The sequence below is a fragment of the Syngnathoides biaculeatus genome, chromosome 23 (assembly GCF_019802595.1).
Source record: "Syngnathoides biaculeatus isolate LvHL_M chromosome 23, ASM1980259v1, whole genome shotgun sequence".
In the NCBI taxonomy this organism is placed as follows: Eukaryota; Metazoa; Chordata; class Actinopteri; order Syngnathiformes; family Syngnathidae; genus Syngnathoides; species Syngnathoides biaculeatus.
Window position 1 is genome coordinate 15,716,387 of NC_084662.1, and position 18,453 is coordinate 15,734,839.

Sequence of the window (18,453 nt, forward strand, 5' to 3'; positions counted from 1 at the left end):
TTCGTCTCAACGGAATTAACTTTCAACAATGCTTTGTTAGACCGGCAATATGGCGATGTCAAGTGATTGTATGACGTAGGTGCACGAGCTCTATACTTTGACAATGTTAGAAGAAAAACAAACAAAGATGTAAAGTAAAAAAAAACTGCCATGTCCCCGGGTACTTGGGAATCTATGTTTTGGGCTATGCATTCAAGGACTGCTCTGAGAATGTTCACATACTTGTAATACGATACTGCTCACAAGCAGGCAACAATCCGTAATGTAGCCTAACAAGCTAGTGTTAGCACTAACGTTATCATGAAACATACTGAGATTTTGTTATGTCACTCGATAAAAGCTTTGGTAAACATTGATTTGTGCATGTGAACGTTGACTATGGCTTTCAAGTATGGTATTTTGATAATGGCAATCATGGAAGGCAGTGCGCTGCTCACAATATCCAATCCTATTGATCATGGTCACGGTGCGGTGTCATTGATAAGTCACACTACACAGAGGATATTGAAAAACTCAAGCCTGCTAGACTTTCCACTTTGGCGTCAAGTTACAATCCTTTGCTGGATTTATTTTTCATTTGGTGTGACGAGACAAGATTTGAGGTAAGAGAAATTTTTGCATCCAGAAATGAGGTCTACTTTGTCGAGTGTCTTTGAAGACTGTTTCGATTTAGTTAACTATAGAAGTGAATTATCTCACAAAAACATGGCTCTATGATCACATCACAAAAGGTTACCGTAGAATAGCAACCACTCTTTCCACAGCATCCTGCAGCACACTTTTGACCGACAAGTCCAGTGGTCCCACGGCGACACGCAGTAGCTCGTGGATGAGCTGGAGAGGCTGCCCATCAGTCACTATGGTGACTGCTAGTTCACGGACCTTGGACTTCTCGGAGCGGGACACATCATAAAGTCGACTGTAGCCCTGGAGCTGCTCCTGGGATGGGGAAAGCAAAGCAAATAAAACATTATCAATAGGAGATTTGGCTACTGGGAAAACCAGGTCGCATTGATCGCTCAGGGGCGATTTTCACCCAAGAGGAGACTATGGGCAGAATACTATTAATTAAATAGCTAGCTCACTCACAATTTTTTTTTCGAACATCTTTTCCATTTATAAGCTAAATTGTCAGCTGAATAACTAAATGTAACTGACTGACCCGTTTGCTACCTATCTCTACCAAAAGACTTTACCAATTGACTAATGAGCCAGGAACTCAGAGTAAAATTAACAAAATAACAAAACAATAACACATTTTAAAAAACGAAATAGCTAACAAAAGGCTTGTTTGTAAGATGTCTAATTTGCAACCTATGTAGCTAATTATTAGCTAACTAATTTGCTATGTGAAAACCGACCTATCTTATCTCAGTAAGCAACTAATTAACTGACGAGTTATCTGTCACTTGCTTGCTGAACAACGATCACATTAGCTAATCATAATCATATTAGCTAACTTGTTTGCTTTCTGAAATCCTCCCTGATTCATCTTAATAAGTAGTTATTTATGTCATTTGCTAGCTGAACAACTAGACCGCCACACTATGAAAGTAAATATGCACCCAGCCAATCGCAGTACCTCTTTCTTGGTCATGTGACGTCACATACTAAGAAAGCGTAACTGAATTGGCTGGCTGTTTGGTTCTGACCCGAAGTAACCCTTCCTGATGGCACAGAATTTTAGACAGCGAATTGTAGCCAGTTGAATTGTTAACATTGAAAGTTACACTGAAATACAACTCTTGAAAATGTGATCACTTTACATTTCAAATTCAAATCCTGTTTTCTGCGACATTTCAAATTCAAACCCTAGTGGTGCATACTTACTTCCATACTACAATACATTCTAGTTTGCAAGTTAAACCCACTTACAAACAACCCAAGCATTTAACTCACAAACCAACCAAGTTTTTAGCCGACTCATTTTCTACATACCTCGCTAATCCTATATCAACTAGTTTGCAAAAACAGTCAGCTGACGAACAGTTTGCAATATCCAACAAAAAGATGCGCTAACCTGTATTTTTGTCACATTTTGACATGTTACTATGGAGTGAAAAGGTATGTTGTAGCGCCACCCTGCAAATGGATGCATTTAGAACCTGTTACTTTAGCAGCAAGTGTTATATATATACACAGTGTGGTCTATTACAACAGCGCTTTCCGACAATGTACTCGCCTGTATTTAGCTGGATGAAAGCCATCAAGCAGGTAGCACCACAGAAGCCGTTTAGGGGATGAACAAACATTTGTCGTAATCAAAACCTTTGGGTGTAATGCATTTTCGCAGTGGCAATGGCCATATTCACAGTGTTATATATTGTCCCGCCGAATTGCGTTGCCAAGGGAAAAACATGTTCAAACGGTGAGAGACGAATAGTTCAATTCGCTATGTTTTTATTATCTGCTCTTGTTGTAAGTTACTTGGAAGTCTTTAGGGGAAAGTGTCAAAATAAGCCCAGATGGCAGATGTGAAGCCTTATTGTCAGCCTGCTGAGAAGCTTGGTGAAATTTCAGGCCAAGGAGGTTTACACAAGCTGAAAAAAACAATACACTTCTATTCATAATCCACATCCCCAAAAAAGGAGCATATGTCTTTGTATTATATAATTAAAATACAGGCTACTTCCTGGATTATTGCCAATGATATCTAAAGACCCGATGGTACCGTTATCAAGAAAAGAGACTCCAGTCGTGAAAAGATGAGAAAAACTAAAATCTGAAATGAAAATGCATCTTCACCTCCCTGTTAAATTATTGTATGGATGTAACAATGTTTCATTCTGGTTACATTATAGATACATTAAATTACATCAATTGCAAATGTATAACTAGACATTCTAAATAATTAGGTGCCTAGCCTGATTCTAGCTTGGAGGACTTCATATTGTCCTCATTTTCTATTTCATTGAATTGTACTTCAATTGAAGTACAAAGGTAACTAGTCCATTTACCCACCCAATCTAACCAATCAAATTACCCAATGTAACTGACCAGATATTCAGAGCAAATGAAATGACTTAACCACGAACCAACCACCCAACTAAACTAACCCATTTAACCAGCTACCCAGCCAATGAAAGCAAACGCTCAAACATACGAACGAGCTGACAAACCTCAAAATCCAAATTACCTAACAACCAACTAAGATGCAGATCAACTTGCCCAAACACCTAAATAAAATGTCTTAACCATCCTAACCAACCAACCAAGTAAACGACCATCATAACCAATTCACCTGCCAAAACAAACAACCTAAATATACTTTCAAACAAACCTAATCAACCAACCAATGGATCTAACCAATCCAACATGACCAACCAATAAACGTAACCCAACATTACCAACCAAACAAGCAACAACCCTAACCAACCAAAAAAACTATCCTGCACACTGACAAAATCAACCCAACCAGCAAACAAACTGCCTAATACTCTTCTACCCCGCCAGAGGTATTATTTGGTTTTGATTCAACGAAACGTGAATTTAACATGCCAACCAACCAAATACCCATGTAATAGCAAAAGAATATAGCAAATTGTTGTAGATAATAATGATTAAGTTGGACAGAGATGTAGTCCCATAACTTGGACTTGATCCATGTGGACTGTATCAGCAAAAAAAAAAAAACATACTAAACCAAGTCGAGGACAACTAAAACCTGACAGAGGTAAAATGTTGCTTCTGATTGAGACTTTCAGGGATGGATTAATTTATCATGGACTTGATGCAAACTTATTGACACCGACCCTCAGAAAATATACTACCTGAAAAACTAAAAAAAGAAATTGCACCTTTATCTATCTCCATCAATACATACAGGCCTTGTTCCTGTTTATTCTATCCGTTTCTTCTATATCCAAGGACGCAATCGCTTCCTTGTGGCCTTACATAGTGTGTGTGTGTGTCTTTGTGCTTTTCATATCTTGTTTTGCATGATGACAGGAGACTGGCTTTAATCAGAGAAGAAAAAAAAAAAGAAAATCAGGGGTTAAATGTGATTAACGTGCAAAATGTGTGAGTTGGAAATGACCAGCTTTTACTAGTCTCCCGGTAGCCTAGCAACATTCCCCAAATCACATCCTTTATTGTGTATATACACAGATGCCTAGGCAGCAATGGCGAGATGAGTACGAGTGACTTTGCTTCATGAGAAACACTGTGGTGAATATTAAATTCTATTGTTGAAATAGTGTTGTAGAAATACTATTTCTCTGAAAATAAAAAATTATAAACAGCAACTGCGATTAAACTACATACAAAAATAAAGACTACGAAGTATTTATAGCATGTAAAAAAATACAAAGTATATATCGCATCCAAACAGAATAAATTAATATCCATCTATCCATTTTCTCAGCCACTTATCCTCACAAGGATCACGGGAGTGCCGTAGCCTATCCCAGCTCTCATCGGGTAGGAGGCAGGGTACACCCTGAACTGGTTGCCAGCCAATCACAGGGCACATGGAGACAGACAACAGTCGCACTCACAATCAAACCCATGGGGAGATTTAGAGTCTCCAATTAATAATTATATTAAATTAATAAAATTATGAAGAATAAATGTGAAAACAAACATTACAAATGAAAATAAAATAAGTATACCAAAATAGAAAAGAATAAAGAAAAATAGCTAAAAAAAAAATGAAAAAAAACAAACAGATGGAATAAGAAAAAATAAATGGACATGAAATACATTTAAAAAAAGAATGCAACGTGGGTTAAAATCCCAGCGTCACCTGTGTGGAGTTTGCATGTACTGCCTGTGCCCGCATGGGTCTTACCCAGGTAGTCCGGTTTCTTCCCACGTCCCAAAAGCAAGCGTGGTAGAATTGATTGATTGAAGACTTTAAATCAGGGGTGCCCAGACTTTTTTACCCCAAGATCTACTTTTCAAGCAGCCAGCCTCTTGCGAGCTACCGATGATAGGGGGTGGGGGTGGGGGGGATGATGATGCTCCCAAACCATTTTAAGGTTGATGTTATGGTGCCTCTTGTATTTAAAATACAGAATTAGCTTTTTGTGCCCTATATTGTCTGTGCTTTCATCCTGGATCAGGCTGTGCCAAGGTCAAATTTTAAAATTACACACCATCTCATCCTGCACTTTTCTACTTGCTTCAGACCAGACCTTTCCCACTTGGAAAAGAGAAATTCTCATCCAGTTTAACCACTTTTTCTTTGATTATTCACATACTCCGACAGTCATTGCATCTTAAAATAACAGCATTTCTTTTTTAACTTTCTCCATTAATACCGAAAGTAAACATAAGCAGCATGTCTAGCTCGTCTTTGCTCTACGTTGCCCAGACTGTGTTGCTAACTAAAGCAGTGGTGGTGGACGCTGTCATTATAAAAACACATTCATGGGCTGCGTGAGTACTGTAAAATTTGTCATTATGAGTGTACGTCTTTAAGAGCGGTACGGGGGGGTGTAAGGTAAACTAGGAAAAAGAGAGTGTGGCGGAGCAGCGGTCGTTGTTCGAGAAAGTTCTGCCTGCTGCCGAAAAGAAATCAGTGGCTTCTTCTTTTCATTTTTTACAGCACGTAGGTGCTATTGGATGTAACAACTAGTCATCCCTCACTTATTGAATCACATTGCAAAATGCCAAAATCTGAATAGCTGTATGTTATGCTTTCAATTTCCATTGGATGTTTTTTTTTTTTTTTTTTTTCATGCACAACGCAGAACATTTGTGAAGAGACTGCATCACACGCGCGCAGATTAGAGGGAACATTGGCTGACGTCTTTTTTTTTTTTTTTTTTTGGCATGCCGTCCCGCGATCGACCAAGACTGCCTCGCTATCGACTGGTCAACGGATTGAGCACCCCTGCTCTAAATGGCTGGTAGGTGTGACTGTGAATGTTTGGTTATTTATATCTGCCCTGTGATTGGGTGTACCGTGTCTCTCGCCCAAAGGTACCTGGGATAGGCTCCAGCACGCTTGTGACCTCCAGAAAATGGATCTATGGATGTTTTATCATAGCAGTGTTGACAAATTATTGTTATTGATGTGTAGATTCCTTTGAGTCCCCAATAAAAGTAAGTCAAATTAAGCAACCGAAAACTATTCAACAAGTTAATGTGAGTTCCTGAATTCAGACTGCGTCTACCTGCTGACTGTCTCGCAGCGACACGATGAAGTCATGACTCAGCGTTTCCAGGTGCGCCTGCAATTGCCTCAGACGCACCAGCGCCTCGTCCAAAGACATCTCCGCTGCTTCCGCCCCATCCTGTTCGCTGGCCGCCTCGCCACCTACTGCTCCACCTCCTCCTCGCTTCCTCTTCTTCTCCGCCAGCTGCCGCAGGGTTTTGGTGGCTCGCCGGAGCACCTCGGAGCGCGCTGGAATGCTCAGCTGGAGGCCAAGGAGAAGACATGAATGAATTCAGGGAAAAGAGACAGATAATTGCACATTAAAAAGATTTGTAATGTCAATTCAGAGATTTTCTTTCTCAATTTATACATGTTTGAAGAGAACTGCGTAACTCGTGCAAAGATTGTTAACTATGAAACTGATACACTTTGAAGTCCGGCAGGAGTCGCCGAAACCCCCCACTATATGAGAACCTGAGCTTCGGTCACATGAGCACAATTGCAACATGCAGTTAGCGTGCTTCTTATCTTCCCGTAAGATCAGGGGTCGGGAACCTTTTATGCTGAGAGAGCCATAAACGGCAAATATTTTAAAATGTAATTCCAAAAAAGCCATCCAATATTTTCAAAACTAAATACAAGTGAATTTGTGCATTTTATGTAAGACCAACACTTTAAGAGTACAATAAGGCTATAAATTCATTTAAATAACATTATACCGTTGCTAACCAATGATGACAAAAGTACTTTTTACCATTAATGCAACTTCTTTGCTGATGGGTTAGTCGTCTGTTTCATATATCATTAAATTAAACTTCATGCAGCCTTTGAGACTTCCATCAGTTATTCACAAACATAGAGTGGTTTTAATGTTATATTTAAATGTGAAAAAGACTTTTCATATGCATAGGTAGAACCAAACATTGTCAGTACAGCAATATTCACACGCCGCAGTATGTGGTATGTGACAAGACGTGCATTCCAAGTTTTCACAATCAGATGGTCTGCAGGTTGATTTTTTTCATTTGTCCCCACTTATGTGCGCTCGCCAACAATGCTTGCCGACAGAGGCATGTCTTTATGTAAAAAAAAAAAAAAATTCCCCATGGTGGGCAGCGCATAAGCACTCTGTCATTATAAACCACATTGATAGGCTGCGTAAGGACTGGAACATTTGTAATTATGAGTGTACTCCTTTAACTCTCTCTGGGCCAAATAAAATTTTGCAGAGAGAAAAATCTGATACTTTCAGAAAATGATACTCTGGACTGAAAATTTGCGATTATATTAAACCTGTTGCAAATTTGCTACCCCTGCCCAGAAAGGGTTAAGAGCGGAGGGGGGGACGGTGCAAGGAAAACTAGGAAGAAGAGTGTGTGGCCATGATTGGAGGATGTGCAGTAGGTCATTGTTAGAGAAAGTTACGTGAGGTGCCAAAATGTTAAAAAAAAAAAAGTTCAAGCTGACATCTTTTTTTTGGCCACACAGTCACGCGATCGACCGGAACTTGACAGCAAGCATCTGGACCGGGGCTTTGCGTTGGTGTGGCCACTTTACAGCGCCTGGTTGTGGCTGTAAGTGTGTACACGTCACATAGATAAAGGAACCAGCACCAGGAGGGCAAAACAAGAGGGGAAAAAAAAAAGAACCCCGACTGGACACCCACCTTGTGGACTGACGTGGCCGCTTTAGAGTGTTGTCGGCCGTAAGTGCAACTTTTTGTTTGCATGTTCCATTGCATCCGAAACTTTGTTTGCATCAGCGCAATTGCAATATGCAGGAAGCTAGATACTTACAGTATATCTCACACCCCAAAATGCGTAATTCCTTCAGATAGTCTATTGGAGTACTTGCTTATGAGGGTATCGTCGTTAGACATGAGTGCACGCACGTCACGGACAGAAAGTTAAAGTGTTGAGTGGATTTTACTTTTAAATTCTCCCATGGCAGCTATCTTGTGGACCAGGGCTTTGGAGGGCGTAGCTGTTTTAGAGTGCCTCATTGTCACTGCATGGAAAAGCCACTTTCCACATATGATTTTAAAGTCTCATTCTAAATGCTTGGCCATTTTAATCATTTAATCATCATGATCTAATACGGCAGCTGGTAAAGCAATGGCCTCACAGTTCTGAGGACCCGAGTTCGATCCCGGCCTCACCTGTGTGGTGGTTCCACGTTCTCCCCGTTCCTGCATGGGTTTTTCTCCGGGCACTCTGGTTTCCTCCCACATCCCAAAAACATGCAACATTAATTCGACACTCTAAATTGCCCCTAGGTGTGACTGTGAGTGCAACTGTTTGTCTCTATGTGTCCTGCGATCGGCCAGCAACCGTTCAGGGTGTACCCCGCTTCCTGCCCGTTGACAACTGGGATAGGCTCCAGCACTCCGCATGACCCTTGTGAGGATAAGCGGCAAAGAAAATGGATGGATGGATCTAATATGGCAGGGTTAGGATTAGCCCTTCACAACACTATTCTTTCCGACATATCAAAGACATTTATTTTGAAAGGTGCTGAGAAATAATACCACCAGCAAGCTTAAGCGGCAAGTCTGCATGTGCGTACGTGCCTGCATGCATGTGTGCACGCACACGTGTGGATGTTGGCTACCAACACAGGGTGATTGATTAGATCCAGTCTGAGCGAGTTAACCATTCAATAGGAAAGGAGCAGGCCTTTGACTGTTTATTCGATTGCAAAAAAAAAAAAACACACACACAAACACACACAGTCTGTGTCGATGGATTTTTAGCATTTTTTTGTGTGTGTACCCACCTGGCAAAATGACTTCCTAACGTAACTAGCGAGGTGAATTCACTGCCACCATTCAGCGCTTGCATCTCAAATTATTATTTCGCAACTTAAAGTAAAAATAACCGGCCGAACCACTGCTCCTAATTGGAAATTTTTTAAGTCAGGTCACTCATATCTTAAGGCACCAATGTAATATGATGTAGCAACAGGGGTTATTGCAATCCACTTCTTCCTTGACAACCGTGCTCGGGTCTGTGCTTCAATAATAAAAAAATAATGATAATACAGAACAATATGACGCACCTTGAAATGCTGTTTTGGTGCCATGTTTTGTGGTTAAATGAAGAAAAAAATACAGAATGGTATGAGGCACCTCAGAATGCTGTTTTCCAAGAACACCACGGTTTGAAGTTTATCTGTTGCAGGGAGTTTGCTTACATGCACATCAGGGGAGTCATCGATTGCATTTTTTTTTCCCACAAAATGTCCTGTTCGGTCTCTTATGGCCACATTGCTCAGTGTGCAGCAGGCTGCAAAGTGTCGACAGGATGAGTAAGCGCTGTAAACGGTAACTACAAGCTGAAGGTTAAACGTTAAAAATGCTCTCTGTGCCATGAATCATCCGAAAAGGAGAAGAAAAATTGAGCATTTCCTTCCATTTTTCTGACAAAAACATTATATAATGTACATCGGTCTAGCACGCGGTGAGCTATGCCCTTGCCCCGTGGCCTTATGGGAAATGGACCGATTCATCATGTGTGGGCAGTAAGTTAGGGAGGGAGTGGGGGAGAGGAGAGATAAGGGAGTATGGGGGGGAAGGGGTTAGGTGAGAACAGTCAAGGTTCTCGCCCTCTGAGATGATGGAGAAAGGCATGACAGCAGGTTGCAGGGAGATAAAGTGCATGTTAAAGAGTGCATGGAGAGCGCAGCGTAGCCTGCTGGGTGCTTGACTTTAATTGGCGCTGAAAGGGGGAAAGGCACTAATTAGTTTGATCAAGAGTAGGGGGGAAAGGGGCATGAAAGTAAAATGTAAAAATACAAAAAAAACTTGATAGAGTGGAGAGCAACTTTCGGAATAACAAGGACAGGATATGAAAATGAGAACTAGACAAAAATGTTAGGAATGTGAAACGAAGAAAAATCTGAACGTGTACTAGATTAAAAATTATACCAGTTAAAATCTAAAATGAGATTTAAATGCATTACAATAGTAAAAATTTTAAATAATAGTTTCTGAATCAATTGTTAAAAAATAATGGCATTTTTTTGCATTTTAAAAGACTTTTGTTTTCATGAAACATTTATTTTATTTTTTAAGTTAATTTTATGAGATGCAGTCGACCCTTGGAACTCTCTGCAGTTTTTGTTTTGCCTGAAACAATCATGTGGGAAAGATTAACATTTCAGTAGCATTTAATTTGGGGAAAATATTAAGTCTAGTAAGCATTAGGGAGCTATTTATTTAACTTTTCATTTACCTTTATAAGACATTTTGCCGAGTTTGTGAGCGCCATGCACTTTTTGTCAGAACTTCAAAACAGACATCTATTGTCTCAGATTAAAAAAAAAACATTTCAAATCTGAAAAAACAAAGCCTTGTAGTTTTTTTTCTCTCTTATAGCGCATGAATATCTGCTTCAAATACAGTAAAGCCTCGGTTCACGAACGTCCCCGTTTTCGAACAAATCGGATTTCGAACGAAAATTTCGAGATTCCGACAAAACCTGGGAATAACATATTACGCACCGTCAGACCAGCTGACCCACGACGCGCTTTGTTATTGTCAATTCCCACGCCGCCAAAAATAACCTAATGCATGCGTCGCAAGCAGTTGACCCACCCACGATGCATTTTGTTATTGTCAATTCGAATGCCCCCTGAGAAAAAAAACGGAAATGACATAACGCGCACGGCGCAACCAGCGCACTTTTGTTATTCTGTACAACGCAGCCTCTGTACATAGACATGTCCCGGTAGTGACTGTTGTGTTTCTTCTTATCGAGGACTACCGTATTAAACCCCAATCATGGCTACAAAGAAGCCAAGTTGCTTGTTTAAAGTTATTCTGCACTTTTGTTAGTAAAAAAAGTTTACAAGGCTGGGTGCCGAGTCGCTACAGCTATGGCAATCCACTCCCAGCCAAGCGTACTCTACTACTACAGCATACATTTTAAGCAAAAAATAAATATATTTCCTAAATTATTTTATTATATAAAGTATTTAAACTATACGTGTATTTCTACTATGGTGTTTATTATCAGGAGAAGTTAAAAACACATTTAAAAAGTCTATTTTTTTTTAGGCTTGGAACGCATTATTTCTTTTTCTATTCATTGTAATGGGAAACATTGATTCAGTTTTTAAACAAATCACTTCTTGAACCGTTTTCTGGAACCGATTGTGGTCGAGAACCGAGGCATCACTGTATCTATTATCGGCCTCCTTGATATTAAAAATTGGTCTCGGCACTGTAAAAACCATATTCATCCGTCTCTAGTATTGAACCACAGAGGAATGCCGCTGACACTTACGTGTGTGACGGCCTCAGTAGAAAAGGTGATGCCATCCAGGAAGTGAATAGTGTCGACAGGAAGCAGTCTGTCGAGGTACTTGGCGCAGGTGTCGTAAGCATGCAAGTAGTCCTGGTCGTTTTGCGGGGGTCTCTTGAGTAGCTGGGCGTCGCCCTTCCAGAACAACTTCTGCAGCCATGCGGCGTGGACCGCGCTAGAGGACAATGTCACTCCCTGGCCGCATGTGGGCCTCGGCAGCAGATTGGCCAGTTTAGAGATGGACAATACATTCTGGCTGGTCAGTACCGGTTCTAGCGCGGCCAGGGGGTCCTGCGATTCGTCGGTGAGTTGGCGGTAGTTTAAGCCTGCAAAGAAAAATGTTGGTCTACGTTATTGTTTTGGATATTCAGAAAGTCAGGTTGTTAAAACAACAAAAATGGGAACCGAAAAAAAAAAAAAGACTGACACCTTGCCATTAAAGTGAATGGAATTCAAAATTCCATCTATCCATTTTTTAACCAGTTGTCCTCATTAAGTTATGAGCGTGCTGGAGTCCATCTCCGGTATTTTCGGGCGGAGGGCCAGGTACACCCTGAACTGGATGCATGTTTTTGGGATGCGGGAGGAAACCGGAGTGCCCGGAGAAAACTCACGCAGGCACGGGGAGAACATGCAAACTCCACACAGGCAGGGCCGGGATCGGAACCCCGGTCCTTAGAACTGTGAGGCAGACACTCTAACCAGTCGTCCACCGTGCCGCCTAGTGGTATACCTATTTATTATTCACAGTATGTATAGTTAAAAGCTTTTATGAATACCAATAGAAAACACGCACAAGACTGGTGCTGTTGCTGTGCGTCATGCATGTAAAGCAGCATGCACATTCTCAGACAGATACATTAGTGTGGCAGCCTGTCTGAGCTTTAAATATTCAACAGTGTACTACTGCCTTGTGGGATGCAGATGTGTGAACCACCACATACACACACACACACACACACACACACACCACACACACACACACACACACACACACACCACACAATTCCAGACAGGCTCAGACAGACACTTGAGCTGCAAAGAAGAAGAGCTTGCTCTCATACGAATGTTCACTCCCCCACCCCGCTATGGAGAGCCCACTCAGACACTCAACTGGTCCTCTGAATCATACTATGGTGGAAATTCTGCAAACAAATGGGGAACAATTGTTCCACTGGATCACAAAGAATATGGGTTTTCTTTGAAGTCCATATAGTATAATACTTTATATTTAATACAGAGGACTTCCTCTGTTTGGCCATCTGTGGGGTGCAATCACCCCCAATTCAAACACATTAGATTAGCCGTGCATGCATTTTTAATGTCGGCAGGTGGGCCGGTTTGACTCGTGAGTGCAATGAATTCCACTTAGCACCAAGCAGACGATTAAATGCGTGAAGTGACCGAGAGAATTAAACCAGTAAAGCACCAACATTCAAAACTAACAATAAACAATGCAAAATTTAAAGAGCGAGACAATTGGAAAATGTATACAGATGCAATAAATGATCAGATGATTCACAAACATGATGAGAATTTTAATCAAACTAGAATAATAATGAAAACAAATCAATTGAAAACTTGGCTTTAATATTATTCAAGTCCTCATTTAAAAAAAAATCAATGAAACAAATCTGACTTCACATTAAATACAATGCAATTTCAAATGTAGAAAAAATCTCCAAGTAAATATAAACACAAGCTTCTCATGGCAGCTAACAATAATAAGAGTTATGTGACATGTTTATGAGATGAAGTACAACAACCCCTTGGGTAAATAACCCTCACAGTGACATGTGCGTCTGTGTGAGCCAACAGCATGTTGCATGAAAATTGCGGCGTCATCACGCAGCAGACGGAGCAAGCGAGGCATGAAAACCCGGCTGACATACCCTGTTGACCTTTCCTCAATGTCCTCGGAGACGAGTCACCGCATCTGCAGCCCTTCGACTGTAAACTTTGCGCGGTCATGCGGTGACAAAATAGCAAACGTCCTTGGGGCGGACACTGACCGGTGGTGGGTGGTGAGGGCAAGCAAGGATTGCAATATCATAAACACTGACCTCCTTTTATTACCTAAATTGCAATATTTGTTCCATGAAGCTGTATTCATTTATTCCCAACAGTCTATTCTTTTCATTAGATGACTTTGTCATATCAGATATAAGCCTTTACCTGTTACGGAGATAACGGCCAGTCTGAAATGTCCCTATCCGTCCTTCAATGTGTGCCATTCGACAACTTGTCGCCGAGTGTTCATGTTCTCTATTGTTAAGTGTGTGAAATGTTTCGAAACTACGCTGCTTGGAACACTAACTACACGGACGCCTTCTGCCTTTCGTTTTGGGACCGGCTGGAACTATCGCTAGCTTGGAATACCTGCTGGGAGAAACATTTGCTTGTTTGGGAACACTCGTTCAACATTGGTGACTATTCGCCGTTCTGGCTCAACTACTCTAACGAAAGACGAAGACAGTGAACGTACATACATGTGTATATCTTTTTATCAACTATTGTTTTAAGGTTAGGTTAGGGTTAGGTTATAACGTATGATAGGTCCCTCTATGTAGAAGAAGGAGGTGGAGGAAGAGGATGAGAGCGGGAGATTTCCCAGTAAGCATAGGCTACGTACCCAGCGGTCCCCTGTTAGTAACGCATGCCCATTGATCACAAGGAGACTTTTCAGCACGGGGGAGCGCTCAGACCGTCACATCGGCCCTTGACATTGTCATAATTTCTCCATCCTCTGATTACTTGGCCAAAGAAAAACTTGGCAAGTTGGCAAACTTTTGACCAGCAAAACTCATCTGTAATGATCTGCACAGAAATTAATCAATACCCCGCGTCAATTCCGGGTATGATGTAGTTTAAAATTAACATATCACAGACGTAGATAATTTTGTAAATTAACGTGGCAGAGTTGCATTCTGTTATTTTGCATTTTAATTTCGTATTGATGATTTATTTTCATTATTGACTACCTGCCAATACTTGATTGTGGAGCATCTGCATAAAATCTCAAGCAGGCTAATTATTTCCAGTTGTCACCATCTCTTCTGCTTTCTGTTATATTTTTTCCCAAATGATATCTGCTACTCGTGGAGCAAATCAAGCCAGAAAAATCAAATTAATATGTTAAAATTGTAAACCCTAACTCACCGCTGGCCACAGCGCGGAGCTTCTTGAGCAGTTTGACGTGGCTGTCGGGCGTGATGGCGGCGGCCATGTACGGCCGGCAGCCAGCGGCGTCCAGCAGGGTGTAGTAGTAGAGCAGCCGGCCCAGGTCACCGCCCTCCACGCTGGGCAGAACATACTTGCTCATGTGGCTGTAAAAGGCCTCCGGGTCACGCTTCAAGGTGCCAAACAGGCCCAGCGAGTCGCTGCGGGATTCGATGTCCTTGGTGGAGAGACTGAGAAAAAAATTCTGAAATTATAAATGCATAATCATAAAAACTTGTTTTGTGTTTTTTTTAATTTACCTGTTCATTTCAAATATGGAATACTTGGAAATGTATAATGTAGGCCCTTACAAAATTGAAAAAAAAATGAAAGCAAAAAGAAAAAAAAGTCTTTACAAAATGTAAATGAACATCCTTTTCAGATAAGAAAAAACACAATTTATTGTATCTACCCATGCTTGATTGGTGTACAAAAAGTTTATCTTGCCAAGTGAACATGACTTCAGGGGATGAATTTTCTTTGATGGCCTCTGGAAAAGGAAAAAAATGATGAAAAATGAAAAATTTAAACTGTCCAGCTGGTAAAGTGTTGGCCTCACAGTTCTGAGGTGGCGGGTTCAAACCTGGACCCCGCCTGTGTGGAGTTTGCATGTTTTCCCCGTGCCTGCCTGCGTGGGTTTCCTTTCGTGCACTACGGTTTCCTCCCACAGCACAAAAACATGCAACATTAATTGGACACTCTAAATTGCCCCTAGGTGTGATTGTGAGTGTGATTGGTTGTTTGTCTCTATGTGCCCTGCGATTGGCTGGCAACCATTTCAGGGTGTACCCCGCCTCCTGCCCGTTGACAGCTGGGATAGGCTCCAGCACTCCCCGCGACCCTTGTGAGGATAAGCGACTAAGAAAATGGATGGATGGATGGATGTATACTCCAGACAAAAAAAGAAGTCAATTGTGCAATTGCCTATGGATGCATGGAAAATGTCCACTTTAAACCAAAATCCCAGATTTAAAGTCTTTTCGGCAGTGAGTCTTTGAGACGTTTTGGATGGGTCTAATCACGAGTAAAATTGCTGTTAAATTTCATGTTGCTTTTTGAAATGGTTAGGGGCTCAAATTTTCTTGGAGGAACTGTTGGAAATGCCCAAAATGTCAGGCAAACCAAAATGGCATGCTTCCAGTGTCTTTTCAATCATGGGTTCCTGCAATATTTTAGAAGGACTTATTAGAATAGACAAGTCTGCCAAATATGAAGTTGGTTGGTGAAGCAGGCTTACTTTTGTTTGAAGGATTTCTTTTCTGGCATTGCTTCTTGAGACTATTTTGCCCGTGTACTCATGACAGACAAGCCAGCCAACTTTCTATATGTAACTGGAGTCAGGTGCTTTGTATGAAATAAAAGTCAACTTTTTGCATGGAGGAGTGAATAAGCAACTTTATATAAACATGTCTGGTATTATTTGGAATGCACTATTGTCCGTGGAGCCCCACTGAGTTTCCTAAGACTATCTTGTTTTCAACAATTGCCCAGCCCGAGTGCTGTTTTTTCTTCTTTTCGTGGGTACATAACACCACTCGTCTGGTCCCTTTCAAAATGCAGAAGTGACAAAGCAATCAAATCCAGTCGAGTCGGCTTGACTACCAAGGCTTCTTGTTCAACAGACTACCTCCGTATTCCGTATTCTGCCATCCAAACCGCACTAATGCTATTAAACTCACATGTAAACAGAATCAGGAACTCAGAATGAAAGAAGAGGAAGGCGGCGAGGATGCGTTGGTGTGTCATTATTGTGCGAATTGATGCAGACTATATGTTCACATAATTTTTACTCGCTTATTTGTTCACTGTGTTCTTTTATCGGATTTTTGTGGTTATCACAGATTACCACAGAGAGGCGTAAGAAAATGGATGGATGATAGAACAACGGTGTACTGCTAATAATACAATAATATCCACACTTTTACTAGTTTAATTGTTCACTTTTTTTTTTTTTTACAGTGAAAGGGTTCAATATGAACATACACCTCAGAGACAAGTGCACATTTTACTGATATTTTAGTGGCGTATTAGCCGGGGACTCGACATTCAAACGTTTTGCAATTAACAAAAAGGACAAGGCATTTCGAGCATGTTGACACGTGCGGGAGAGCTAATCTACCCGAGTTAACAGCAGCTGTCGTTAGGAAGCCAATAAACAGCAATGTGGTTCACGTCTCTGAAGAACCCCAGCAAATGCACACACGCACACGTGTGCTCAATATACACGCGCACACACAATGACAACAAAGTTGCCGATGACGATAGTGTTTAGCTGTGCATTGATTCCTGACCGACACAATTGTCTCAGGGATGCTCGGCTCCGTCATCCATCTCGACTTTCCGCCTTTACCTTTTGTCTCTCGATCGCCTTTAAGCCAAATGCAAAAAGTGAGCATTTCTGCTTGAAACAAGCTGGAAATGATCACTGTCATTTGCATGAACCACACAGATTGTCAGGCGTGAAAATGCTCCCTAAGCAAGAAGAAAAGTGAAGAAGTTGTATTTAGTGGTGGTGTTGTCATTTGCTGCACTTTTCATCATGCTGAGAGCTAATTATAATATTTTGCCATGTCTCCTCGTAAGGGGCCATTTTAGTTGGATATTATGAGGATTTGTGCGTGGGAGGGTTTTACACCCACACTTCTCTGGTGAAAGAGTTCGACACTCACACTTTTCCCGTTGAAAGGGTGCAATGCCGCACTTTTCCCGGTGGAAAGGTTCATCACGTACATGTTTATAAATGAAAGGGTTCAACAACCACACTTTTTCCAGTTAAAAACGTTCATCGTTTACAACCACACTGAAAGTCTTAGATTGTATCACCCAAAATATTCTTGGTGATAAGAGTTTCATATCCACATTCTCTGGGTTCAACTCCCACATTTGTGGTGCCTACATACTGGTGTATTACCCATTACAGAAACATTGATATTACCAGTACTGTTAAAGTAGATAATAAATCTTCCATTGGTTGTTTTTTTAAGCATTGTATACTACAGAGGCGGCACGGTGGATCAGCTGATAAAGCATTGGCCTCACAGTTCTGATGTCCCCAGTTCAATCCCGGACCCGGCTCTGTGGAGTTTGTTCTCTCCGTGCCTGCGAGGGTTTTTCTCCAGGCACTCTGGTTTCCTCCCACATTCCAAAAACATGCAACATTATTTGGACACTCTAAATTGCCCCTAGGTCTGATTGTGAGTGCGGCTCTTTGTCTCGATGCGCGCTGCGATTGGCTGGCAACCAGTTCAGGGTGTACCCCGCCTCCTGCCCGTTGACAGCTGCGATAGGCTTCAGCACTCCCCGTGACCCTCGTGAGGATAAGCGGTGAAGAAAATGGATGGATGTATACTCCAGACAAAAAAAAAACCAAAACTCTATTGTGCAATTGCCTATTAACCATTCGCCTCCGCCTGCTCAGTTTACAATATTACCAGTATTCAGCCAAGCATTAAATCAATATCCATATTGCAGATCCTCCCAGCCACGAGTGCATAGATGGCTACCCAGAAATTCATCCTGAACTTTTTGCTGGAAACACCCGCACACGCATGGACACAAAAACACACAGGCACACACACAAACACTACCGGCTGTAATTCATCATGAAATAGAATCCATAAAGCATTTTCTTATATCCTGATGTGACGATGGGGGGTGGGGGGGATATTTATCACTGATGGACACATATGTGCTGAAAAACAAATGGGATGTCGGAGACGAATTTTCTGGTTACATGAATGAAGATTGCCTTGGCCGAGGCTTCGTGGCTCTCATATGTTTGTGTAAGTGTACCTGATTTTGTGGGTGCTGTGTGTGCGTGGGTATATATGT

General features: G+C 41.4%; 1 protein-coding gene across 2 annotated transcripts in view; it reads right to left on the reverse strand.

The window, feature by feature from the left end:
- Window positions 1–18,453, reverse strand: part of nbas (NBAS subunit of NRZ tethering complex) — a 161,012-nt gene that overhangs the window by 42,197 nt on the left and 100,362 nt on the right. For both annotated transcript variants that reach the window (XM_061811916.1, XM_061811915.1), the window contains 4 exons: window positions 14,563–14,813; window positions 11,386–11,729; window positions 6,120–6,362; window positions 737–939 (listed from right to left, as the gene is read on the reverse strand). In XM_061811916.1, the coding sequence (XP_061667900.1) occupies window positions 737–939; window positions 6,120–6,362; window positions 11,386–11,729; window positions 14,563–14,813 (1,041 nt within the window). The remainder of the gene's footprint in view (window positions 1–736; window positions 940–6,119; window positions 6,363–11,385; window positions 11,730–14,562; window positions 14,814–18,453) is intronic.